Here is a 27,710-nt window from a genome sequence, read left to right as displayed (position 1 = left end):
CCCAGCTACAACATGTAGTTTTGTTAGATAAAATCCTTCTTTATATCCCAAAAAGTCAGTTTAGTTGACGCCATCGATTTGAGTAATCCACTCTTTCAACATGCAGAGAAAGGAATCCAAAAAGCTACCGCTAAACTTTGTTAAAACAAGTCAAAATACGTTTCTATTTAATCGTCAGGTACCCTATAATGTAATTAAACTATAATAGTTCATACGGAAAGAAGTATGTTCAATAGGAAAACGATATTAAAACCTTGAACAAAGACTGTTGACATCTAGTGGAAGCCATAGGAATTGCAATCTGGGAGCTGGATTTGGATATGCCCCTATACTTTTTCCTTTGTAAGAGCATGGGCACTCAAKAAAATTAATAATAATTCTGGTTGGTTTTTCTTTTGGATTTTCTTTTATCATATCTATTGTGTTATAGTCTCATACATTATTTTTACATTTCTACAAACTTCAAAGTGTTTTCTATCCAATGGTACCAATTATATGCACACCCTGGCTTCTGGGCCTGAGTAAAACGCAGTTTACTTTGGGCACGTGAGTCAGGTGGAAATTCTGAAAAAAGGACCTTAGCCCTAACAAGTTTTAATGTTCTGGTCTGTAGCTAGCTAGCACTCACTCAAGTGGCTGCTAACATCGCCATGAAAAGGGGCACGAGGGAAGCCCTACAATATTATGTTTTTCTAAATAGTGAGAACGATAGGGAGCAGGTAATGTTGAAAAGTCATCTTTAGACATGTTGTACTTTTCTTAAATGTACTTTTGTAATTGACTAAAACAAGCAGACGACAAGAAAATTGCGTTTGAAAGAGGTAAGGTTTTTGCTGTGAGCCAAAGGGGTAACCACAGGTTGTTTTCTTTAGGTAATTGTCTTTTTATCTTTTTCACAGGGAAAAAATTGCKTGCCTTTAACACCGTGTTTTGACAGATGCATTTTTTTCGTTGTATTGAAGATTCAGTGCAAGGATTATTGTTGTTGCAGATAAGCATTCAGAACCATTGTCATGTAGTTTAGCGTTGTCCCAGAGGAAAACAGCAGTGCAGTGTACTGGAGCTGTACACAGCACAGCAGCCTCTCCTTATTCGATGAACCTCATCACAATAATTTAGTTTTGCGCAGGAAGAGGATAGCATTACGTGTAATCCTGTTGAATAGATTGAGGTTTTCGCATCAGACATTTCATTGTTATTTCCTCCCTTGCTACCGGTGGAGTCTGAGGCTATTTATAGTAGTGCTGAGATTTGCCAGGGACCTCACTATACGATATCACAATACTTAGGTGCTGATACGACTGGCCTGGTTAAATAAAAACAATTATTGCGTTTCGATACTGTAATTTTTATTGCGATTCGATGTTCCAAACGTATTGCTCACGTATAGCTTCTGTGCTGCTGCTGCTGATGATCTCAGCAGGACATCAACCTATAAACACAAGTGGAGTAGAGGTGACTAACTAGGACACACAGCAGGGAGAGGACTGGAGAGGACCGAGAGGAGAGGTAGGGCACCTAAAGAAGGGAACATCAGGGAGACAAAATTAACCATTTAGCTGACTGCTGCTCTCAGGGGCCATGACAACACAAGTGAAGTTGATAATACTGTGTTTGGTAGGACCTACTTCTCAGCTGGAGTAAAGGATTTATTGTGGATTTTGGCCTATCTGTAGGTGCAATAAATAATTATTATTTGATTGTTGGTTTTGAGTCAGGTAATCATAGCATAGTTGCTTAGTAGATTCTGCTGTGCCCTTTTTATAGTGGGATAGAGAGACAAATGGCTCTCCCCATTACTGCATGGTTTAGCGTAGCTGTTACTTTTGGACAGATTTTTGGCCAAGGTCCACTGTAAACCCCATACCACTGCAGCCTGCATCTCAAATCAGTCAGTCGTTTTCTTCTGTTTGATGATACATTTGGTGATGAAGTGTATGTGGACACCTCTTCAAATTAGTGGATTTGGCTATTGCTGATAGGTGTATAAAATTGAGCACGTCTAGGAGCAACAACGACTCAGCCGCGAAGTGGTAGGCCACACAAGCTCACAGGATGGGACCGCCAAGTGCTGTAGCGCGTAAAAATTGTCTGTCGGTTGCAACATTCACTACCAAGTTCCAAACTTCCTCCGGAAGAAATGTCAGCACAAGAACGGTTCGTCGGGAGATTAATGAAATGGGTTTCCATGCCGCACACAAGCCTCTTAATCACAATGCGCAATGCCAAGCGTCGGCTGGAGTGGTGTAAAGCTCGCCGCCATTGGACTCTGGAGCAGTGGAAACTAGAGGTCGACCGATTATGATTTTTCAATACCGATACCGATTATTGGAGGACAAAAAAAGCTGATACCGATTGATCGGCCGATTTCTTTTTATTTATTTTTATTATTATTATTTTTATTTTTATTTTTTATATAGATATATATATCATACACACACACACACATTTTTGTAATAATGACAATTGCAACAATACTGAATGAACAATGAACACTTTTATTTTAACTTAATATAATACATAAATACACACACGCACACAGCTCTGAAGTGACAATGATACTGAAGAGTCTGCTTAGGAGACAAATACTCTCAACTGTTTGAATAAAAATAGAGTTTAAGTTACCTGTGATGAATGTTGAAAACAAACTTTAATTTCTATATGCAGGAAATCCTATTATAATAATGGGCATGCTAAGAATTGACAACCAAAGTGCTAGTCATAATTCCCATGACACCTAGCAAAATCTGAAAAGCGGTTCCTTCATTTATTCCATAGGATATTTTTAGATTCATTAAAAATAAGGTCTGTGTTTCGTGTAGGCTTACATCACCGTGCCAATTTTATAACTGTGTAGATATCCATAGGACAAGGTAACTCTGATCAATATTGGCTAAATATAAGCGAAGATTAAAAAAAATTGTAGAGTGGATTTATGAAAATATGTTGACAAACGTTACCTTATCCTAGTGAGATTTACACGGGTATCAAAACGTCGAGGCGGTTTAAGCCTGCACGAAACACAGACCTTATTTGAAGTAGATCAAGACATTCTCTATGGAAGACATGAACGGTAAAATAACGAAGGAACCCCTTTCAAATTCAGCCGCAAGTTATTACAGGAATTATAACGCGTCGACTATTTCTCTCTAAACCATATACCTTTGACTAATCTGGAAACTATCACCTCGAAAACAAAACGTTTATTCCGTTCCGTATTTTATCTAACGGGTGGCATCCATGAGTCTAAATATTCCTGTTACATTGCACAACCTTCAATGTTGTCATAATTACGTAAAGTTCTGGCAAATTAGTTCGCAAAGAGCCCAAACTGTTGCATATACCCTGACTCTGCGTGCAATGAACGCAAGAGAAATGACACAATTTCACCTGGTTAATATTGCCTGCTAACCTGGATTTCTTTTAGCTAAATATGCAGGTTTAAAAATATATACTTGTGTATTGATTTTAAGAAAGGCATTGATGTTTATGGTTAAGTACACATTGGAGCAATGACAGTCATTGATTGATTSTTTTTTATAAGATAAGTTTAATGCTAGCTAGCAACTTACCTTAGCTTACTGCATTCGCTAACAGGCAGGCTCCTCATGGAGTGCAATGTAATCAATGCAAGATTGGATCCCCCGAGCTGACAAGGTTAAAAATCTGTCGTTCTGCCTCGTTTCCTAGGCCAACATTGAAAATAAGAATGTGTTCTTAACTGACTTGCCTAGTTAAATAAAGATTAAATAAAGGTGGGGGGGGGGGCAAAACGGCAAATCGGCGCCCAAAAATACCGATTTCCGATTGTTATGAAAACTTGAAATCGGCCCCGATTAATCGGTCGACCTCTAGTGGAAACGCTTTCTCAAGTGTGAATCATGCTTCCCCATCTGGAAGTCCGACAGACGAATCTGGGTTTGGCGGATGCCGGGGGAACGCTACATGCCCAATGCGTAGTGCTAATTGTAAAGTTTGGTGGAGGAGGATTAATAGTCTGGGGTTGTTTTTCATGGTTCGGGCTAGACCCCTTGGTTCCAGTGCAGGGAAATCTTAACGCTACTGCATGCAATGACATTCTAGATGATTTTGTGCTTCCAACTTTGTGGCAACAGTTTGAGGAAGGCCCTTTCCTGTTTCAACATGACAATGCCGCCGTGCACAAAGCGAGGTCCATACAGAAATGGTTTGTCGAGATCGGTTTGGAAGAACTTGACTGGCCTGCACAGCCCTGACCTCAACCCCGTCGAACACCTTTGGGATGAATTGGAACGCAGACTGCGAGCCAGACCTAATCGCCCAACCTCAGTAATGCTCTTGTGGCTGAATGGAAGCAAGTCCCCTCAGCAATGTTCTACCATCTAGTGGAAAGCCTTCCCAGAAGAGTGGAGGCTGTTATAGCAGCAAAGAGGGGACCAACTCCATATTAACGGCCATGATTTTGGAATGCGATGTTCGACAAGCAGGTGTCCACATACTTTTGGTTATTTAGTGTAATGTATTATTGTTTCTCCAGCATAGCAGGTGAATTAGTGTTTCACTACATTGGACCATAGATCAAGTTCCCTAGTGTGTCATTTCCACGTTGTTACTCCCCCTCATTTCCTTTTGCCCTCAAGTTTATTCTAATTTGCCTACTAATGAGCCGTGGGATGATGAGAAATCGATAGCCTACATCCATATGTTTTTGAAGGCACCATTCCCTGCAGTGAATTCACACTAAATGGCCAATCTAAGAMAATTGCTGCTGGTGTCTTTTTTTCAAAGTCTGTTTGGTTTCTCACATGGGTTTGAATGATGTGGGCTATCTTCTGGTTTGGCTGTGGGTGGAATTGACTGTGTTGTCTGGAGCTGGGAGGTCATGGGACTGAACTTGGACCTGTGTTTGGTGGAAGGCTGGAGGCCCTCTCTCTCTGGCCCACAGGTGTTGGGTGGAGGGCTGCCCTCTCTCTCTCTCTCTGGCCCTCAGGTGCACGTAAAGCCCCTTTTTATATTTGGGAGTTTTGTGGTTTATACACTAAAGGGATAAGCGCTGGTGTTGAGGGGACCTTAACCGCTGACCTGGAAGTGATGGGTGGATGACCCCTGCCCAAGCCCCAGTCCCTCCCAACTTCTACCCCACCTGGCCGGGCTGGGGTAAAAGCAGGCTGCACGGCGGGTGCTCGTCTGGTGTTCTCGTCTAGTTCTCTGGAGCCCACCACGTCCACAAGCATGGCAGATTAGAGGGGGGTCCTGAGCCCCTCACAGATTAAACCTGTAGCATCTGCTGTCCCCCACAGACACGTGGCAAACCAATCCTGCCTGCAAACTCATAACCTAGTCATCATATCTTCCAGTTAGTCAGTCAGCGATCTCCAATAAGATCCACTCAGTATGATAGAGGGACCTTCTCTATTCATAATTACAAGTCAAGTGTTAAAGCTAGTTGGTCGCATTTGCTTAAGTCTATCTATTATGTTATTGATTCTGTCTCATTGGTTATTCATGTGTAGGCTAGTCATTTTCCCATCCTGGAGGCTAAGGGGTTTCACTGTGTGTGATTGAGAGTGTTTGTGGATCCCAGTGCAGCTGAACATGCGTTTTGAGATGGCTTGTGAATGGGTCCCAACACTAATTGCTGTTTGAACAGGGCCAGCTTTGTTCACAGTTTCAGAATAGCTGAGGCATCAGTAAATGCCATTGTTGGGGAGTATTCAGCCAGAAGACAGTGGCATATTTATAACGAGGTGCAATGCCTACAGTATCTGGGAGCGTTTGGAAAATGGAGAACAACAAAGTGTTCCAGAGATTAACCTAAATTTTTGGGGGAGAAGCAAAGCAAGCGCCCACACTAACCCTCAGTGGAAAACAATGACATGTTTCATGGAAGCACACTAGGGCCACTTCAGACATTCTCAACTGTCTCCCTTTGAAAGTGATTTATATTCTTCTCTCAAACATGTTGTTTAGGTCCTTATTTTATGCGACTTGAATTGAGAGCTAATGGAAATGCCAAATAGGGTAACTCTGAAAAATCTGACTGCACGACCGTAGTTCTCTCTCGATGTACTCCAAGGTGTTCTCTGAGACAGAGTGAATGGTGCTGGAGCTCTGTATCCCCTCTGTCACTCTCTCTGGGGCCGTGTAGCAGCTGTTGGGCTAGGTTCCTTGTTCCTTGTCAACCATTTGCTTATTAGTGAAATCAGCAATCGGACAATATCTTTAAGTAAATMTTTCATTAATTAATTAATGCAATTGCAGACAGAAGTTGACAACGGGAACATAGCGCGCATGTTTCCGAGTAAGTTCTGCAAAATAGGAAAGGGTCCAAGTTGCTTTAATATGCTTGCAGTCAACCCCTAGTGATGTTGCCTACGTCAACACCTTCTACTCATCAGACCAAGCCTATGCATATCCAGTTATACAAACTTGCAGGAGAGACAATAGTTCCAGTGTTTTCTAAGGGCTCAGCAGTAATTTTCCACTCCCCAAGTTGCTTTATAGTGGTATGTCTGACTWGTKTCTTATCTCTTTCACTCCCCTGCAGGGTTCTGTGTCTACGAATCTCTTTTAGCCTTGAGGTGCTTTCTCACAGACACCCTGTTTTGACTGCAATAACTCACACATCTCTCAGACCGTTTCTTATAAGAGGCAGAGACTAGAAAAGAACTGTGGAACAATATTAAACTTTATAATGCATATATATATTGCTAATCGGTAGCCCAGGACCCTATAGATGTATGAGGGAGGGGTCTTACAGCCCTCTCCTCTTCTATTAATACAACATAAGCATAATAAATTATTATAATACATAAATAGTTTGGTGCAGCCCTTATCATGACCCCAAAGTGACCCCCCCCCCCCCCCCCCCACAGCCAGGCTAGACCAGACCAGGCCCCAGCCCATTATGACCATTAGTGGGCCGTGGAGGTGTCTCTGGGAGACTGCAGCCTGTGCGGCGCGCCTCCCCCTTCTCTCACTGCCCCTTCTCCTCCTGGGGTCTGGGCTGCTGCCTGCAGGGTGAATTTACTGGTGGACTGGGCTGCTGCCTGCAGAGTGAATCCACTGGTGGACTGGGCTGCTGGTGGATCTGTCTGTGATCCAGAGTGGGATTGTCATGTGTGTTTTCAAGGCAGGGGATTTGGGCCAATGGGGGGGTTTTGTCAAAGTGCATTGGGGCACAAGTTGATAGTGTTTAGACTGTAGATATAGTTTCTGATGTAGCTAATCAATCAAACTCCTGACTCTGCCTGTATTGATCCTTTCTCTAGAATGCACCACTTTTGAGATGGATGGATCAGTGTACCGGAAAATAATATTGATACATATCTAAAGAAATCTATATCTCATTCTCTACTCAGAAGTACCAGTCGGAGAAGTAGAGTCCGAGAAACACAGTGCTCTCGTACTACCAAGCTACATAAAGCATGATTCTCATGCACTCTGACAAGGCCTTGCAGGTCCAGATATACTCTCTTCCTCAAACATTTTCCCTTGCTTTGTGAGTGCCTTGCAATAATGAGAGCGACGAAACCATAACAGTGGTGTGTGTGAACAAACAGTAATGGCGTCTGGGGCTCTGCAGCAACGTAGTCCTCTCTTCAGCCAGTGGTGTGGCTCTGTGCAGTACAAGGCTGCTTCCGCTGTGTTCTGCTTGACTACAGAGTCCTGCTGCATTTGTTCACCATCGGCTCAGCGCGGACGGACACGTATGAGTCTAATCTGCTAGAACAGCAAGGAGCTTTGGGGCTCCGGAAAGACCAGTCTCGCCATCACACGCGCTCGCGCACACACACACACAGCAGGTAGCCTAGCAGTTAGCTCGTTGAGACAGTAACCAAAAGGTCGCTAGTTTGAATCCCCGAGCCGACAAGGTGAAAATTGCTCCAGGGTTGCCATCTATAATGGCAGACCCTGGCCGTGACCCCACTCTGAGGGTGTCTCAGGGGGGAGTTGGGTTATGCTATAAAAAAAAAAATCTAATTCACGTGTATGCATATAATACACATTGTAAATGTGTGAAATGGGACAAATATTAGCACCCACCAAATTACTGTTATAAACACCAACGTCCCTGTTATACAAAGGGTGTATGTGTTGTCTACCGTCCTTTCCCCTTGCTTCTCTCTATAGATTGTCTGCATGTGAATTTGATTCTTGCTGTTTTGTAGAGGTGGAGTGTTTCAGACAGATTTCTCTATAAGCCTATGGGAGATGATAAAACTGCGTCTGGATGTCCGGATTCTTGACTTCCAGCCATGGACAGACTGAGTCGAACACTCCCTTCTGTCTCTTTCTCCCAGCCTGTCCTCTCTCTCTCTCTCCCACCCTGTCTCTAATGTCCCAGTGATGGACCCCTCCCTCCTGATGGCAAAACAATGTTCAGACATCAGGAATGCTCCCATAAAGCCAAATGAGTAGAAACTGTTAGTGTTTTCTTGTAGATTCCCAGTGTTTGGCCAAATCCGTCATTTGTTTGGTAGTAAGACGATGTGTTCAGTGGGTACCATTGTTGACTGAGATTGACATTTGCTACCAGCACCAGACCAGTTTGTTGTCTATGGTGCATGGGGGATCTGAATAGGCTTTCTTTTGAGGTGTACCCCTCTAAGTGTCCTTATAGGAATCATGCTATAGAGATTCACTCATTAGCAGACAGCCCTGGCCTTTTGATTATTCCAACCTGCCTATTTCAATTAGGCTGCTGCCCAGCTCCCTGCTCCCGCACAGCTCCCCGCTCCTGCCGAGCTCCCTGCTCCCAGCTCCACTTGGCCTGCTAATTAGTCCTCAATGGGTGGATTGTTGGTGGTGCCACCATGTTCCTCTCTGGGCTGGTTCACCTTGGTTCAGTAAGATGATTGAACATGGCACTGTATGCATCAACGGCTGCACTGCTGCATTATTCAACACACTTTCAGTGTGTTTTCAGGGCAACTCGCTAGCATTCATTTCAACTTGTTAAATATACCAAAGCATTACTTTTTCACATTCAGACCCTCACATACATATAATACCAAAAAATGTTCCCCCGCAAGAAGATTTCTGCTACTGTACTCTATGCCCCAAAGATCCAAATACCGGTTGATCAGTCCTGTCAAAGCTTGGCATGCATAAGCAGATGTGTAGAGTATGTGTACACAAACACTGTCATAAAACGTAAGTGAACTCACTTGACCTGCTTGGCGTGTGACTGCAAATGAGGCAATGCTATTGCCGTGGCCTCCGCTCTGCATTGCTGAGGCAAAAGCTGACAGGGCAAAGCCCTTGTTCCTGAAGTGCCCTCTGTTAGCATGCTAATGACTGATCTAATTGACCTGCACTGTAGAGCGGGGCCAATGGAAGAATCCTAATGAGGCTAGCTAGTAGCTCGCTAGCGTTGTAGAAGTCTAGCTCTACCTCTATGACGACTGCCCCACCCTGCACTCCTCACCCAGGTAACCACAAGTTCATTTTCATGGAGCATCAGCCCTCTGGAGGGAGCATCTCTCTCAACAGCACCGTTGGGCTTTGGGTGGTGTTTACCTTACCTCTAGTTGAGCCTAGCGTAATTAGCTGTGACTTTGAAGAGGCTGTCAGAGACCGTGTAAGCTTATATGGATGGACTGTATAAGACCTGGAAGTTTTTATGGTGCCTTTTGTCTGCGACTGCTTTTACAGCCGTCAATGAGATTACTTTGCTGTTCTCGTTCCATTGAGATGTAGCTGTCAAACATTTTTACTAGGAAGTATGTGACTTGCAGCAGGAGGCAGTAATTCCGATTTAGGACTTGTCTGCTTGTACTGCGGTCTCTCTCTGTCAGACACTGCTCAGGCTAGGGCACAGACAGTTTCATTGCATTTGCACTGAAATCCGAGCTTCAATTCGAAATGTCTGAAATCTCCCGCCTAATGGTCAAACGTATTATTTTTTTTGCAGTGCTACCTGTTTGCTACTTAATGCACTCCAAAGCAATGGCTTCCGCATGATCAACAGTAAGCATGGGGGAAATCCATTTTGCTGTTTGCCTACAATCCTTAGTGACTTGACCAGCCAGTACTGAAGTGCTTTAGTAGAAGAAAGAGATGTCCCTGAACTGAATGTTGATCCTCCCCATCGGGCCTCTGTTTTCTAAACTGAGTTCCTGTCCTGATTGGTTAATATGTAGTGCAGAAGGGCGTGCCACGGGAGGAAAACGCAAGGTCATGTGTAAAGTGATTAATTTAAAGCCAAACAAAGGCAGCACCTTGGACACACATCTCAGAATCCACCTGGTGCCAAATCATGTGTCTCAGGGCCACACCCCTCTGGCTACTAGGATGTTGCAGCCTCCAAGCTGATAGACTGTTAGCAAAATACTTTCTTCTCTCTCACTCTACAGACGATCTAATGTAACAGTGTCTATTGTCGGGGAGCAGGGAGGGGGGGGCATTCAAAAAGATTCACCAGTGTCCTTGGGAGTGACTGATAATACTAGCATACCTTAAATATCTCCGCTGTCCCAAGGAGGCGAAAATGCAGAGCTTTTTTTCTTTCCCTCTTCATCCCCCTCTGTCTAGAATGCAGTGTCGTTATCCTTTGTGGACTTTTTCTGGTTATTGTCCCTCAGACCAAGGCAATGTGTTGCCCCGAGGAGGTAGTGTGGTAGTTCGCCCCCTTTGTCCACACTGCAATTCATCCCAAATAGCTCCCTCATTCCAGCAATGTCAAAGGACCAATAATGCTCACGCAATCCGTGGGGATTTTCCTGTAATGCCTATACTGTCTGGTTCTGCTGTGCAGGCGAATACAGGGCCAGTTGGAGAGCGCTGCCAAGCTGTCCCAAACGGCTGCATATCTGTCTGCAGGGCAAATGTCAGCTCACACCCAAGAGATGCCCTGGAGGAGTGCATTCTCTAGAGTTTTCTGACACTTTCCACACACAGCCATACAATTGTGGCATTCATGAGCCAGATAAATGAACCTCCACGTGAATTGACCCTGTCATAACGAACTGTGAAAGATGGAATATTGTTCACTAAATGAAATGCGTTGGGGAATGATGACAAATATATGGTAGATATATTTTTCTCCTTGTCCCATTATCTAAATAATCTGTCTCGCTGCTATTGTAGGTCGTGATTTTTTTTTTTTTTATGTCCACTGTTCTTTATAATTGATGATTAGTGACATGGTTTTCATGCTCTTCTCTTTGTTCTTCCCTCTCTGCAGAAACGGGCGAAAGGCCAGTACCTGTTCTTTAAAGTGTATGAAGTCCTGAACCTACTGGAGAAGGACTACTTTGGGTTGAGTTACAAAGACAACTCTGACCAGACGGTAAAGTCATTGTGTTTTTAACCACATTCTTCTACAGTGAGATCTGAAGCCCTGCTTTAAAAGAAGAGACTGGCTTTTTCAGAACAGGAAAGAAATTAGAAATGCAAACCTATCTTCTACTCAGATCCACTTTTGAGGGAATGTTTTGTTTCTAAAGTAGCAGTACTTCTAGGCCTAACTACACTGAACAAAAATATAAACGCAACATGCAACAATTTCAATAAGGAAATCAGTCAATTTAAATAAATTCATTGGGCCCTAATCTATGGATTTCACATGACTGGGAATACAGATATGAATCTGTTGATTCCAGATACCTTAAAAAAAGGTAGGGGTGTGGATCAGAAAACCAGTCAGTATCTGGTATGATCACCATTTGCCTCATGCAGCACGACACATGTGCTTCGCGTGGAGTTGATTGTGGCCTGTGGAAAGTTGTCCCACTCCTCTTCAATGGCTGTGCCAAGTTGCTGGATATTGGCAGGAACTGGAACACGCTGTCGTACACGTCGATCCAGAGCATCTCAAACATGCTCAATGGGTGACATGTCTGGTGAGTATGCAGGCCATGGAAGAACTGGGACATTTTCAGCTTCCAGGAATTGTGTACAGATCCTTGCAACATGGGGCCGTGCATTATCATGCTGAAACATGAGGTGATGGCTCCGGATGAATGGCACGTCAATGGGCCTCAGGATCTCGTCACGGTATCTCTGTGCATTCAAATTGCCATCGGTAAAATACAATTGTGTTCGCTGTCCTTATCTTATGCCTGCCCATACCATAACCCCACCGCCACCATGGGGCACTCTGTGCACAACGTTGACGTCAGCAAACCACTTTCCCACACGACGCCATTAGTTGAAACTGGGGTTCATCCGTGAAGAGCGTAGTTCTCCAGTTTGCCAGTGTCCATTGAAGGTGAGCATTTGCCCACTGAAGTCGATTACGACACCATACTGCATGCAGTCAGGTCAAGAACCTGGTGAGGATGACAAGCACGCAGATGAGCTTCCCTGAGATGGTTTCTGACAGTTTGTGCAGAAATTCTTTGGTTTTGCAAACCCACAGTTTCATCAGCTGTCCGAGTGGCTGGTCTCAGACGATCCCACAGGTGAAGAATCCGGTTGTGGAGGTCCTGGGCTGGCGTGGTTACACGTAGTCTGCGGTTGTAAGGCCGGTTGGACATACTGCCAAATTCTCTAAAACAATGTTGGAGATGGCTTATGGTATAGGAATTAACATAAAATTCTCTGGCACAGCTTTGGTGGACATTCCTGCAGTCAACATGCCAATTGCACGCTCCCTCAACTTCTGTGGCATTGTGTTGTGTGACAACATTTTAGTGGCCTTTTATTGTACCCAGCACAAGGTGCACCTGTGTAATGATCATGCTGTTTAATCAGCTTCTTGATATGCCACAACTGTCAGGTGGCTAGATTATTTTAGAGAAATGCTCACGAACAGGGATGTAAACYAATTTGTGTATAGGATTTGAGAGAAATAAGCTTTTTGTGTGTGGGAAATTTCTGTGATAATTTATTTCAGCTCATGAAACATGGGACCAACACTTTACACGTTGCGTTTATATTTTTGTTCAGTGTAGTTTCTTCCTAAAATGTATCATATAATAGACCTCTCTCCCAATAGCACAGATGTTTTTGCGTTTATGTCCTCAAACTTTTTTATATCGTTCCTCAATTGTATAATTAGCTACACTTTTATTCTGCTACAAAAGTTACAATGACTAACGGTTTGACCGCATAATATCCCTCTCGTGATCAATATGAGCCGTTTAGACATTCGAAACGGTTTAGCGGGCCTGATGGACCATATAATTGATCGTTTAAAAGGACGTTTTAACAAAGGCCTGAATGAACCAACAGTGATTCATAAAAGTCAGATGGATGATAAAGTACTTCCCTGTGTGCTAAGGCCAGCCCATCCTCACAGGAATGTCTGAAGTGTGCAGTTAACCTCCAGAGAACCCAGATATGCTTCCAGGGAATAACATCAGTTATTTCCCAGATCTGTGTCAACACAGTTTATTGGGATGCGCTCTAAGACCAACGAGGTTCCGCTCACAAACTTCAGTCCAGAATGACTCTGCCTTGCTCTGTTCTCGCCCCCTGCCAACCAAGCAGGCCTGCTTCACAGACCCATATCCTTCTCTCACATTGCCTGCCTGTATTCTTATGGCTTTGGTCCCGTACTTTAAAGTCTCCCCTGCACACTCTAACTGGAGCTTAATGACACAGAGTCAACACACTCCACAGTCTGTCTGCAGGCTCAACATCAGTCATTGAGGGTGACTGTTTGGAGAGAGATCAGCATATTTGCGGTGGGGCTGCATGCAGTTTTGTTCCACGTTGACACTGGAAACTGCAGGCTAGCCAGGGGGGTGGCGGGAAGAGGCTGTATAATATAGGCTAGTGTAGTGGAATGGGTTTTCATCGTGTGTGTGTTTTTATATGGAAGTGGCACACAGAAGTTGAGGGATCAGACCAGTAACGACAACCATGGATAGTTTTGTTGTCTGGATTGGCGCTAAATGTACAGTTATTATTTTTTTGTGCTTTTTACAGCAGCTAATGCCTAATGCGTCCTTCTGTCTTGTTTTTGATGACGCTCGTCTTGACATACCTGATCTCCTACAGTACTTACATGAGAAATGGCACAGTGTTCTATGTTTTAGATGCCTAGTAGTTATTTGCAATATGGACGCTTTCACAATCAAAATCCCACCTGCATTTGTCTAACATGAGTTACCAATCACCATGGTTACTCAACAGGGAAACTATGAAGTCTGTTGTTAGTTAACTGCTAGAAGTCTGATACTGTGTGGTTTGAAGTGCTGCATGCTTGTTGAAACCAAAACGAGTAGCTCCTTTGTTTCTCTTTTATAGTGCTGGCTGGACCCTACAAAGGAGATCAAACGTCAGATCCGCAGTAAGTTGTGTTTTTTAACCTCTTGAAACCCATTTCTGTATGAGGTTTCTCATTAAATAACAGGGCCACCACGGTACTCCCTAATTGGCTTTACTGTACATACCAACCTAATGAAAGGCTTCCACACTATACCCTGTTATTTCACCCACCATTCTCTCCCCTTTCACTGTACGCTCTATTCCGATAGCCCTAATAGCTAATGTAACTGTTGATATTTACTAGATCTTTTGCAGAGACACATATATATATTTTTTCTGGAGTGAGATGCTCTTTTCGCATCTGGACATTGGATTGCAGTAGTTCTGGATGGGGCTGGGGGGAATGTGTTGGGGATTATGTGTGTTGGGTGGAGGGAGGCTGCGCTCTGCTGAACCTCTGGGCAGAGAGAAGGGAAGGGGGACGCTCGCCACCCCACCCCCAGTCTGATACTCCCAGAGCACTTAGCTTCCAGTAACACCGGCCAGACGTTTGCACATAGTTACACCCCCGAGGGAATTCAATATGTAGCGATGGGAACAGCGGCTCCGAGCGGAGGTACTTTCTGTCCAGGGATGCGTTAAATGTGTAACACGCCGTGCAGTACAGCCCCAGTGGCCTGCAACAGGCCTCTTCTGTTCCACCGACTCTTACAGTGGTCATTCTACCTGGCTGTCCAAGAGCCAAACCTATACCAATTTTCTAGCCTTATCGCTCAGTCTTGTTTGGACTGGTTCAACACCTTGTGTCATTGAGTGAGAAACAGACATATGCACTGTCTGTTAGCCACAGTTTGCTCCCTTCGAGATAAATTCAAAATATCTGGAGCGCTGGCTGATAAGGGAGGCCACCGTTAGACTGACTTGACTGATTCAGATCAGTAGGCAGGCGGAGTTCACAGTCAGGCCTGCAACTGAAATCACTAGTGGTTTATGTTACTAACTCACATGTCACTGACAGTGGGATCCAGTGAAATCATAGATATGGGCGCACTCCATTTTCTTTAGCATATGAAATGAATCGCGCTTCATTAAGATAATGGCCTGTGCTGTGCTCTCGCTGGTTGGGGTTTGAGCGCTCTCTCCGCAGAGAGATGGAATGACTTGGAGCGCAGCAGTGCAGAGGAAATTGCCCTGACATGAAGTCATCTTCTCTGGGATCGAATTTTGTGCAGCTTGACTATGGACATGATGTCACCAATGTGTGCGTGGGCGGAGGTAACGTGCGAGAGAGACAGGACGATGGAGAAGCTTTGTATTTGTTTCACTTATTGAACCTATTGTGTAGGATTTCAGACCAGAGGTGTATGGCTGGTGGATATCATTCTATGATATGATACTCCCATTTCATTTAAGGTGCCTGTTTACCCTGTAATAGTGTTCAATGGTGTGTGCAGCCTGTGACTCTGACTGGAACGTTTCAAGGATAATTGAAAAACGAGGCAGAGAGGAGGGGGAGACTGAAATCCACTGTGTCTCTGTCACACCACCACGGTTGACTTTTTGGATGGTCATCTTTGGAAAAACAGTTACTTTCTATGAGTCTGCCTATGAATGCTCACTGGGGAAATTACCCTGATTTCCAAAGCTGCTTCTGTGTGCTAGATAACACCAGCTTTTTTTTCTTTTCTCGATATTCGTCCTCTTTCACACCTGGAATACTACACTTAATGGGATCATTGAAGCTACTGTTCTGCAAAGTTTTCCTGCCCCACAGACCCACCAGAAAAACACAATGTTCCTGGACAGATCAAGTGGTATTAGGCCCTCGGATTGAGACAGTCATGTGATTAGAGCTTCCCCCTCCCAGTAGCACCAGTGAATGAACCCTCCCCTCATTGATTGTGAAGGGTGATCGTCCAGACATGTGACTTGTTCTGAGCCAGCTGCCTCGCATTCCAGTGTATCAGTCTTTAATTTGCCCCCGAGCTTCCTCAAATGGTCACTGACCTCCTCCGCTCAGTCCGGCTGAAGGACAACGGCCACAATATGACTACTGTTGGAACAGTGCCGCTGGGGTTAGAGGAATTTTTGGAATTCCTCTAACATATTTGACATATCCTGTATCCCATGGCCAGGCTAAGCATGGGTGAATTCGGCATGGTTTTCCTTCGCATGTCTTGTGGGAAAATAAAGTAAGCATTTTTTTTTTGTATGATTTTCTTTGACTTCTCAGTTATTCAGACTTTCTGAATTCCTTCCCATTTTCACCACACAGTCAATGGAATTGTTTGCTTGCCTGGCTTTTCGTCCCAACGTTCACTCTCACATGGCCTTGGGATTCTGGGAAGGATGAAAAGCAGAGCCCTTCGTTGCTGCAGTAAATGAAAAGGTCCCCCTGGGATCACTTCATAATTACTCTGTTCCAGCATACTGTCCAGGCGAGACCAGGGACACTCACTCGCCTGCATCTAAACAGAAAGGACATTACTATCTCTCTCCACTGATGAGCAGCACCTCCGCTGGGAGGTTTTCATTATTTCATTATCCCTTTTCTGCATAGAAATCCATAATTCCTAATATGTTTCAGACCGTACATTTCAGGGAAAGACCATTAAGTCTGTTATGTCAGGACACGGTTGACATTTGTTTTCAATTAAGCCGTTGTGTAACGTCCCTCGCCCAGATGAAAGAGGGAGAGAGACTGTCGTCATCATCATCCATCTCTTCTCTCCCCGGGTGTAATCAGGCTAGCGCTAGCCCATACCTCTCTCGCTCTCCGCTAGCGGTTGCTAGGTGACAGCCAGCCCTAGCCTAATGCTGACGAAGCTTTAGGCATCGCCACATCAAGCCAGTGGTCTATGACTGGACACGCGCGCACACAGAAATGAGGCGATAGTGTGTATTAGCACTGCTCATCCTGTCTCATCTCACATGGCGCTCTCGAATCGCTGATAACAGGAAGTGGTAGGTAAACATGGAGCCTTGCAAAGGGCTCTTAAGCCCATCTGACCCCAACACAAGTAGTCTCTCTAAAACGTAGGCTACTACTAGAAAGTGCGTTGCTTACGTAAAAGTTACTCTGTGTCATGATTAAGTGTCAAGGATTTGAGTTTTAATTGTTTTATTAACCCATCCACCACCCCCCTTCTTTGGAGCACACATATTTTTTTGTATAGACTTTTCTTTAATACATGTATATACATATCACACTTTACATATACATTTTCCATACATGGTACTTTTATATACAGCAGTCACAACAATAATTCATTACCGAACATGAGCTCTTTAATCCCACCTCACAGCCACTCTCAGCCCATCACAACTATCACCGTAGACCACCCTGTTTGGTATGTGCCATATGTTTTCCAATTGTGAAGTTGATTGAAACCGTTTGTGAGAGTTGTTGAACGTGTTTTTCTGAAATGTACTGTTTTCTCCGCTAGCTGGTTGAACCTAAATCTACTGATTTTTAAATCCCCTCAGTGTGTCCAATGATGAATACCCAAAACAGAGTGTGAGCGGTATGTTGAAAGGCCCTGTTTCTGTTCTGCTATTTTGGATGAGTCTCTTTGCACCACGGTACAGGACCAAATCAAAATTCCTCTCACCAGGTCTTTCCAGGCTTGACAAAACTCCACTTCAAAGAGAAGATTGTATACTCCTCGCGGCGTCTCTCCTTTTCAAAACCCATTGGAGGAGAAGACCGAGGTCCCGCCCCTCTGACCTTCTCCTCCAATGGGTTTTGAAAAGGAGACGAGGAGAGAGGAATGCCAGGAGTATGCAATTCAGATCTTCCCAAAGCCTCTCCTCACGGGTCTTAGCTGTTGTGTAATTGCTTGCAGCTGCTACATCCTTCCCAATGTGTCATCTTGTTCTCTTTCTATCTCTCTGCCCGTCTCTTTTTCCTCTCCTTCTTTCCCCCCGTTCTCTGATTCCCTCTTCTCCACCACTATATATATATATATATATATATATATATATATATATATATATATATATATATATATATATATATATATATATATATATATATATACACACACCTACCTTACGGACAGTCGATGAGCACAGCTGTTGGGGCTGTGCCACTTCTTTTAGCAGAGTGTGTGTTCTTAGCACATCTGGTTCTTAGCACATCTGGCCTGGCATGCCGCCATCGCTTGTTTTTTCCGTGTTGGTTATTTTACACTAAATGCATAATTTCCTTCCTCTACATACAAACGCTCACCCAAACGAATTAGCTGAAGTCGGTTCGTCTTTGTTTGAACACACGCGGCCTGGCCTTATGGCTTAGAAATAATGATCATGTGTTATGACGATATAGATCAAGTATTTCCTTTCACTCTTTTGATCAGATCATCCCCTGTTCTTTCTGTTCCGTTTCCACAGATGCCACCTGGCAGTTTGTGTTCAATGTCAAGTTCTACCCTCCGGATCCATCCCAGCTGACCGAGGATATTACCAGGTATTGTACTGTCCCTTTCATCAGGAAACAAAGAGGTCAACGACACACACCACATCTGTTCGTCCCCACTCCTTCAATTGTACATTTTGAATGTTTGGCTTTATTGTGTTAGTCATAAAGCAAAAAATTATCTGCCCAGTCGCGCAAACAAATCATGTTTTTATACCACACAGGTGGACCGGAGCAGTCTCAAACCTACAGTCTGTTAATACTTTGCGTTCACACTATTTGGACATCTTTCCAGACTATTTTGTACACAGGCTTTATGGGGGAAATGTAAATACATGTATTGTTATGGTATGTACAGTACATGCTATTGATTTTCAGACAGCATGCACATACAGAATGTACATGCAGAATGTAGCTAAACACACACACACACACACACACACACACACACACACACACACACACACACACACACACACACACACACACACACACACACACACACACACACACACACACACACACAAGCAAGCACTGTTATTCAATGTACAACTGGTCTATATAACCTAGTCCAGATACAGTAAAGGCAAGTCCATTGCTGTACAGTAGTTGTACACTGCAGCAGCAACTGGTTGATGAGGTCAGAAGAGCAAAACACTGAGGGGAGGGGGCGGTGGGCATCCACTGAGTGTTCAATGTCCATGTATTCCCCCCTAGCTTCCCAGTGTCTAATCATTCCCTGATCCGAGCCCTCAGCCGGTGCACTCCCATCACTGAGCCGCTGCCTAAACTAGCGTAGAAATGTCCTCTTTGATCGGCGCTTGTCAAAAGGTTGCAGTAATATCCAGTGCAGTGGAGCGGTCTTCAGCCTCAAGAGTTTCAGCCCAGGGCCAAGGTCACAGGCAGTATGCTATTTCTGCTTCTCTGAGTCTGCAGGCTGCACACCGTGAGAGGGGGGAAAAAAGGTTGGCGTGCGTGGAGATGGTTACCTGTGACGTTGGCCATGGGGCTGTTCTGACACTAAACTCTTGAGGCTGAAGATCACTGCACTGGATATTGCTGCAACCTTTTGCTATTTCTGTATGTTATTTCTGCTTCTCTGAGTCTGCAGGCTGCTGCACTACTGTGACGTACAGGAAAACACCCTCCCCCACCTAACCCACAGTTTTTACATGAGTGTTGTGTCAGAACTGAAGTAGTGGGCTAGTGTCAGGAGAAATGTACAGACCAGAATTACAACCTGTGTTTCATGCCTCAATGTGGTTATGGACTGTGACTCTCTCCCTCCACCTTTCCTCATCATCCCATCTCTCTCTTCTCTCCGTCTCCCTGTAGATATCTCCTGTGCCTTCAGCTCCGGCAGGACATAGTGTCGGGGCGTCTGCCCTGCTCCTTCGTCACCCACTCCCTGCTGGGTTCCTACGCCCTGCAGGCCGAGCTGGGAGATCATGACTCCGGCGAGCACCGCCTCGACTACATCAGCGACTTCCAGTTCGCCCCCTCACAGACCAAGGAGATGGAGGAGAAGGTGGTGGAGCTCCACAAAACTCACAGGTCAGGGCCGTGTGGGGTTAAAGGGTATAGTTCAGCGATCACATCCCTTTTAAATTAGCAAACGAGCACGTGACAATGACACTGAGTCATAGTTTTAGGGGAGATTAAATATTATAGCTAAAGGGGCCTCTTTAAAACCTAGGACTGGGGAGAGACACCTGTGTAGAAATTAGTTGGAAATGACCCGTGGACTTTACAGGTACTGTGATCATTATCATACTTTGAGTTCCCCGTTTTCAGGACCTGCCACTTCAGATCATTCACTTGAACTCTTCACCTCTGTGTTTGTTTACAATAGATTGTTTGTTTTGTCTACTTTTCTAGGGGGATGACTCCTGCTCAAGCAGATGCCCAGTTCTTAGAAAACGCTAAGAAGTTGTCGATGTACGGTGTGGATCTCCACCACGCCAAGGTGCCTAGCTGCCACACGAAGTGGTTTTGAAATGTCCAATTCAACCAGAAATGATGTTTAAGAAATAATTCCTGTATTTATTTTAGGGGAAATGTGAGGAAAAACATTTTGACGTTTATAAAATGCCCTGCGATGAGAAAATGTGAAGCTGATAACGGTAAGAAAGGTGAATGAACTGTAAGCTGTAGTGTGGCATAGCCTGCTGGTCAGTATCCAAACTTAGTCATTAGTCCCAGGAACTGTTCTACTATGCTTCATTCGTTGTGTATGGAGGTCTGGAAGAAACGCCTGTGAGAGCACACATGACTCAGGGAGGCTCCTTTGATGTGGTGTGCAGTGAGGGGAAGAGAGGGCGCCGGAAAACACAAAGCCAAAAAGAGAGCCGGCCCTACCACCGCATCAGCTGTACAAACACATGTGGTTGATTGGAGCCGGAGCTCTTTTCACTGGGCCGTCGACATGGGGACAGCCCCGTGGAATGAGCCCTTTTCTCTCCACGTGGACTCGACATGGGTTGAAAATACTCTGAGAAATATTGGGTCCAGAGAGGGAGAGTGATAGGGGGGGAGAGAGGGATCAGTGACCTCTTAGTGCATATTCCCAACAGTCAGTGAGAAAAGTACATGTCAGGCCCACATGTCCTCTCACTCACTCATGCTATCTCTTTCTCTCTCTGTCAGCAGGGAATGCAGGTCATGTGGAAAAGCATGCCAAGGCCATGCTGAGTGAGAGAGTTTGGTTAAAAGCCATGCATTGGCATCTAATAGTTGCCATGCCCATCGGCGGGGATGGATTTTCCTCATTTTACCGTTGAATACACAAATCAATAGTCACTCTGTATCTATCCATACAGACGGACTTAAAAGGCCCTTTATGGCGTCGTGCAAGCTTGATAACAACGTTACCATTGAGTTGTGATGGGATGATTGAATATCCGGCCTTATTTAGTTGTATGTTATAGCAAATAATTCCATTGTGCACCTTGGCGATATTCTAAATCTTCTGGGACGAAATCTGAGAACCTTGTCTGTTCTCTCCTTGTTGTCTGTACTGCATACTTGACTGTGTTTTCTCTTCATTGTACTTTGCTGAACGGTTGCTTTGCCTGGTGTCTGTGTCTGTAGGACTCTGAGGGAGTGGACATCATGTTGGGAGTGTGTGCCAACGGCCTGCTGATCTACAAAGACCGACTCCGGATAAACCGCTTTGCCTGGCCCAAAATCCTCAAGATTTCCTACAAACGCAGCAACTTCTATATCAAAATCAGGCCGGGAGAGGTACGGAACAGCACCGCCCTCAGAGGAAAACACTAGACATTTCCACATTTTGGAGTTGTCCTTTCGAAAGCCCACTCGAGAGAGCAGCCGTAGGAAGCAGACTCCTTCATTGAGCCAAATACTGACAGTGTTAGCAGATGGTTTGATTGTACAGAGGGAAATACTGACATTTAGATATTTCTTTCTTAACGCCCATTCAAACTAGTGTCTTGGAGGGAGGGGTGGAGGTGGGGGGGTTGGGTCCATATCTCTGTCTTTTGTAGAGCGTATGTTTTCTAACTAAGCTAGTCTCCAGTACCCAGGGGAACTCACGTCTATACTCTGCTTTCCAGACAGAGCAGTTTGAGAGCTCTGTGGGCTTCAAGCTGCCCAACCACCGCGCTGCCAAGAGGGTCTGGAAGGTCTGCGTGGAGAATCACACCTTCTTCAGGTAACAATCACACTGTCAGCATCCACGTCAACGACCCCTACATTTCTGTTGAACTTAATCCTGTTCACCTCTAACTCACTGCATCAGACTTGAAAAGATGTCTGAACTAGGAAGAGCTAGTGTGTTAGGTCCTTTGAAGTCTGTTGTTTTTGAATGATTGCACCATTCGTTAAAATGTTCTGTTCCACCTTTTTAAGTCCATCTACAGGCCCTTTCTAACCTGTTGACTCTGTGAAATGCGTGTCTAAGCTAACACAGACAGTCGGAGCCCATGTCAAACCACAGTGGAGCATGTTAAATTGCATTTCCCCCCACAGTCTGAAGTGTGTACCAACTGGAGTGTGTAATTGGCCAGTCTCTAGGGAGCACTAAGTTCCTCCCGAGTCTTCCTGTCCAGTGAAAAGACTGAAGAGATGGAGCACAGTGGAGTGGAGCAAGGCCATTGTGCACTTATTTGTTTAAGCAGCTTCTCCGCCCGAGGCGTAAAGCCATGGCCATTATCATGCGCTTAAACTGTCTTCTTAGCGTCCGCTCTGCAGGGATGTATCATTAAGGAAGGAACTGTCCCCCACTGGGGATTAAGAATGAGCAAACATGTAATATCCTTTAGGAAAGCAGAGTCCCTCAGAGCCACTGATAGAGATGTGTCTTTCAACCGTGAAACCCCAACTTCTCCCTCCCAGATCAGCCCGTCCCTTGGGGGTTCATCTGTCTTGACGTCATTTGAAACGCAACGCCCTATGGTTGGAATCACCCCAGCAACACATCACGTTAAATAAATCCCACCTGCTGTGCTTCGCAATGTTTGACAGTTTGTAAGAGGAGTGTCGGCCCATGACAAATTGGAAGCAGATTCGCCATGGAGATCCTCGGCTGTTTAATCGTGCTATGTTGTTCTTGGCACAGATGACAAGGAGGGGAGCCACAGCCTCAACAAATGCAAAGCAAAAAAAATCACTCGCTGCCTTCAACTCAACCACTAATAGCCAAAAGCCCAATAGCACCTCTCTCCTCTGTTATTCAGATTCTCTGTGTGCTAAATCAACTCCTAATAATGACTCTCCTTAAACTGCCATCTGCTTAATGGTCTTGTACACTGATATCAATACCAATGAGGGCTTTAATCGGCCCGGTCATTATCGGGTTTGGGCCAAAGAGCTTGACCGAAGAGCTTGATCAAATAGCGGCTTCTTTTGGACTGTGGCGTGAAGGCATGATGTCATGTTAGACCCAGGCCCTGGCTGTGCTGGGATGGAGAAGTCGTGCCGGGGCTGCTGAGATCATGATGGAATCCACAGAGACCCTTACACACCAGCAGCACGCCCAGGGCCAGCGTGTTTGAATGGGGTTGAAATCAGCACTGGCCTGCACGCCCCTGTGTTTAAACAACAGACCCCCGCCCCAATGTGCCTGTATAAGAGCAGAGAGCAATAGCCTCACTTTATGGACGCCACTGTGGCTAAACCTGACACCACTAGGACGACGCCAGAGACATCTGGACTGAGTGCCGGCACAGGCCTGTTTGAAGGAACTTCTGCTCTGTAGGTGTGTGTGTGAGAGAGAGAGAGAGAAATGTCTGATTTAAGGGGCTCTGCGAAGTGAATGGGGAGAGCTGGACGGGCAGGAAAGCCCTGTCGCCATAGGAGATTAAGGATAGGGGCAGGGAGGTTTGCGACCAGCCCTCCCCCACTCCCACCTCTGTCTCCCGATAATATTTAGTCCCAAACACAGCTGTGACTCAGAGCAGAGCCAGCTAAGGGGAATAAGAGACGGCTAAATGTTCGGCGCCCTTTACAGCTATGTTTACTTACGGTCACTGACCAACAATGAGACTGTTGAATGGATCCCTTATACCTGCGTCTTCATGACTCATCCTTAGCCATCTCTGTGTGTAAATACAGCGGTTATGTTTATCACTTTGGCTTCAGCGGTTGGCCCAGTTTACTGGCATGAAATTTGATTTTTCATTTGGAAGAAAATCTAGTACTCTATCTACTCTCACGGTCTTCCAGTAAACTGAAACAAGTTTTGCATACTGCCACTAAACTGGATATGAAAAAGTTTGTTTTCAGAATAGTATTGATCTTATTCTGGTCCTATTCTCGCTCTAGGTTGATGACTCCAGAAGCGCCCACTAAAGCCAAGTTTCTCACGCTGGGCTCCAAGTTCCGATACAGTGGGCGGACCCAGGCCCAGACACGACAGGCCAGCACCCTCATCGACAGGCCGGCACCCTACTTCGAGCGCACCTCCAGCAAGCGTATCTCACGAAGCCTGGATGGAGGTAGGCCGTGGCACTAGACAAACACACACACATTTGGGATGCCGTATTACTATGCCCACTACCTTAAACTATGGGCTCCGCTGAGTCAGTCCATAGCTATCTCTGCAGGAGGAGTGGAGAGTGCTACTCAGTGGAATATGGCCTCTACACCCAGCTTTCACAAGCAGTAAGTCTCTTTGTGACCATCAGGGAGCTCTCATTCAGTCCGCTCAAGGCAAACGCCGTAGGTGGCCGTCACAGAACCACCTCCTACCTCCGGCCTCGCCACCAAAGAGATATTTAGAGAAACTGCTTGGGAAACACTCCAAACCAGAGAGGGAGCGAGGAGGGAGCGTAACAAAGGACCCGCAAGATCAGAGGAAAACCATTACAGTGAGACGTACAAAAAGAAACACAACCCTGTTCAGATGTCTCTGTATGACCGCAATCCTCAACATGCCTCAGCATGCGCTCTGTTTCGTCCCGATCAACCGTTAACGTTTAGCGCACACTACACCATCCTCCTAGTTTGTTCCAACGGTCACGTCTAAAGTGTTTAGAGCGGAGCCAGCGTCCTGTACGGTGTCAGCCAGTGAGTGTGTGTAGCTAGCTGTATGCATTACTTCCTCCCCATCATGGGCATTTGGTTAGATATGGGAAATGGCTCCAACATCTGTTTCCCTTTGTTGGGAATGACTGTGGATGAATCCGGACTCATTCTTCTTGACCAGGGGATTTCAAAAGTGTTTCTATGGCTGGACCCGGGCTGTATACGTGACATTGTACATTTACCATGGGAAAGAAACTGTGCCACTAAAACAATTGCACGTATGAAGGATGTTGTCAGTCCAAGGCCCACGTGAACTATTAGGCCTTTTTTCAACCATGAAAGTATTCTAGAACTTGCTCTGAGCAAAACTTAGTGTCTAGTTGATTTGGGGAATTAGACTGAAATGCAGTAGTACTGGACTGTAGCCTGCAAGCAGGCTGCCGTGAAGATTAAATGCAGGTGATGCTGTAGCTGAAAGCGTTGTAGTAATTAAACCCGGGAATCTAAGCTTGAACATGTACGGTGGTTTCCTGTGACCGAAAGATTAGTGTGTAATATTGACCATTCGGCATTTTGCTTCCCACTACATCAGCACAAATCTAAGAGGAGAGTACTAGCTCGACAAACATGAATCGCCAAATGAATGTTGGTTATTCAATACTCTACGTTGCCGTGAGTAGCCTACAACGATTGGATGAGACGAGGGCTTTTGCCCTTCTTTCTCCCTCTGTCTAGCTTGTAGATCTGAAGGTACTAGGATAACTAAATCAAATATCCCAAATACCCTGAGTGCACCAGGGCCATTCATTACTCTACTCTACTCAGTCCAGCCGTGGGCTAACCTGGCCTGCTCTGGAATCTCCTTTCTTTGCTTCCTTCCCTCCTTTCCACTCCTGTATGTAGGTCCTCTCTGAGGAGCCTCTTGGTCGTTCATCGTCAATGCTCTATACTATTAATTCCCTCTAGCCCCTCCGTAGTGGAGGCTATCAAGAGAAGAGACGGCGGGAACCATTTGTTCTCCGTCTGGCCAGCTGTGGAGTCTTCTCTGTGCTCTGAATGAGACAAAGATCTGGCCCCTGATTAGGGCCCCCAGACCCAGTAAGCCCCCAGAGCTTTAGAGAGAGTCACAGCTGGTATGGGACCGGGACTGGGATTCTGAACGAGACGACGCTAGCTGAGGAGAATTTGGTTCTGGTTTCTGGATCAATTATTCTCTCTTCCCCCAACATATGGCACAACAATACAGGGAGTGGCGGCTGTGCTGTGGGTGGGTGGCACGTCGGTTACAGATGATAACAGGTTCCATATCACACCGCCTCCATATCAAACCCTCACAACTAAACCTCAAGAATCCATGAACGGACCACTCGGTCTGGTCTGTGTCTATGTCTGTGTCTGTGTGTGTGTCTGTGTGTCTGTGTGTGTGTGTGTGTGTGTGTGTGTGTGTGTGTGTGTGTGTGTGTGTGTGTTGGCACTGCTAAATCCACTACTGTACACTACTGCTATTCATGACATGTCAATTACTGTAGTTTCACATAGATCTAGCATTTAACCAAAGAACTGATGCTGTGTCATTTTTCTCTGAGCTCTTTTCATCTGAATAGCTATTGGAAGTAGGCCTATACTATACCAAAACAAATAGCCATGTCTAGTATGTACTATGAATCTGTGCAATCATGGTCTTCTCTCCTCCACAAAAGGCAGGGTAAAATAATCTTTCATATGAACCAGATTAAACTGTGCTCTGTGGTTAGAGTGCCCTCTGCTGGCCAGGCGTTGACTTTAGGACTGGGAATTGCCAGGGACCTCATGATATGTATTGTGATTCTCACGATTCTATATGTATTGCGATTTGATATTGTGATTTTATTGCAATTCGATGTTCCAAACATATTGCTCAGCGTATGTCGGCTGCAGAGAGGCGAGAGAGCATGAGAAAATTAGTTTTCATTAGTCTTGGATAAAAAAGGGCTGAAAACATGTTGGGTCTTTATTTTTTAATAATTTTTTTATAGATAGCTATAGGATGAAAAATACCAGAGTTTGAGCAGGTTTAGCCAACTAGTGCTAGCTAACGCTACCTAACAAAAAATTATAATGATATTGTGATATGTGACTGTCGATTTTATTTTTAGCACAAGTTGACATTAGAATTGATGTGCTGAACTGAATATCATTCGGAAGTATGCGTAAATGAATGGAGAATATAATTGTTATATAAAGCTGTGTGTGTTGTATCCTCTGTGCCCCTCTAGCTCCAGTGATTAACGTGACTGAGGCCCACGAGTCAGCCCCCACCTCTGGGGAGAACGGCAGGGAGCCTGGCCTGGAACTCTCCTCTGATTCCAAGGTGAGAGAGGAGGCAGGGCGATGTTCTCACTCAGTCTCTTCTCTTTCTAGGTAGAATGAGACATCCTGTTGTTGGCTCGGGAATGAATTGTCTGTCTGTTCCTAATCTCATTTGTCTCAAACAAATGCCCCCAAGGTTTCACTACAGGGGAACTCAATTCATTGTATGTCTACTGTCTAGCTTAGAATAACTAGCCTATTGTTCTGTTCGTTAGATTGTATGTAAACCAACCAGTATAGTGACTTAATCTTTGTATATTTGGTTTTGTCACGTTCCCCGCCTCTCCTCAAAAGATCTACTGTGTAATGTGTTTCTTTG

At 45.1% G+C, this 27,710-nt stretch overlaps 1 protein-coding gene across 22 annotated transcripts in view; it reads left to right on the top strand.

Moving 5' to 3' along the window:
* Positions 1-27,710, top strand: part of epb41l2 (erythrocyte membrane protein band 4.1 like 2) — a 94,173-nt gene that overhangs the window by 49,867 nt on the left and 16,596 nt on the right. For all 22 annotated transcript variants that reach the window (XM_070446504.1, XM_070446502.1, XM_024000284.2 and 19 more), the window contains exons 4-12: positions 11,168-11,272; positions 14,179-14,221; positions 18,532-18,607; positions 19,892-20,110; positions 20,435-20,522; positions 21,647-21,799; positions 22,132-22,229; positions 24,341-24,513; positions 27,298-27,392. In XM_070446504.1, the coding sequence (XP_070302605.1) occupies positions 11,168-11,272; positions 14,179-14,221; positions 18,532-18,607; positions 19,892-20,110; positions 20,435-20,522; positions 21,647-21,799; positions 22,132-22,229; positions 24,341-24,513; positions 27,298-27,392 (1,050 nt within the window). The remainder of the gene's footprint in view (positions 1-11,167; positions 11,273-14,178; positions 14,222-18,531; positions 18,608-19,891; positions 20,111-20,434; positions 20,523-21,646; positions 21,800-22,131; positions 22,230-24,340; positions 24,514-27,297; positions 27,393-27,710) is intronic.

The sequence above is a fragment of the Salvelinus sp. IW2-2015 genome, linkage group LG14 (genome assembly GCF_002910315.2).
Source record: "Salvelinus sp. IW2-2015 linkage group LG14, ASM291031v2, whole genome shotgun sequence".
Taxonomy (NCBI): Eukaryota; Metazoa; Chordata; class Actinopteri; order Salmoniformes; family Salmonidae; genus Salvelinus; species Salvelinus sp. IW2-2015.
Note: the sequence above shows the minus strand (reverse complement) of the source record. Positions and strands in the feature narration are given on the sequence as shown.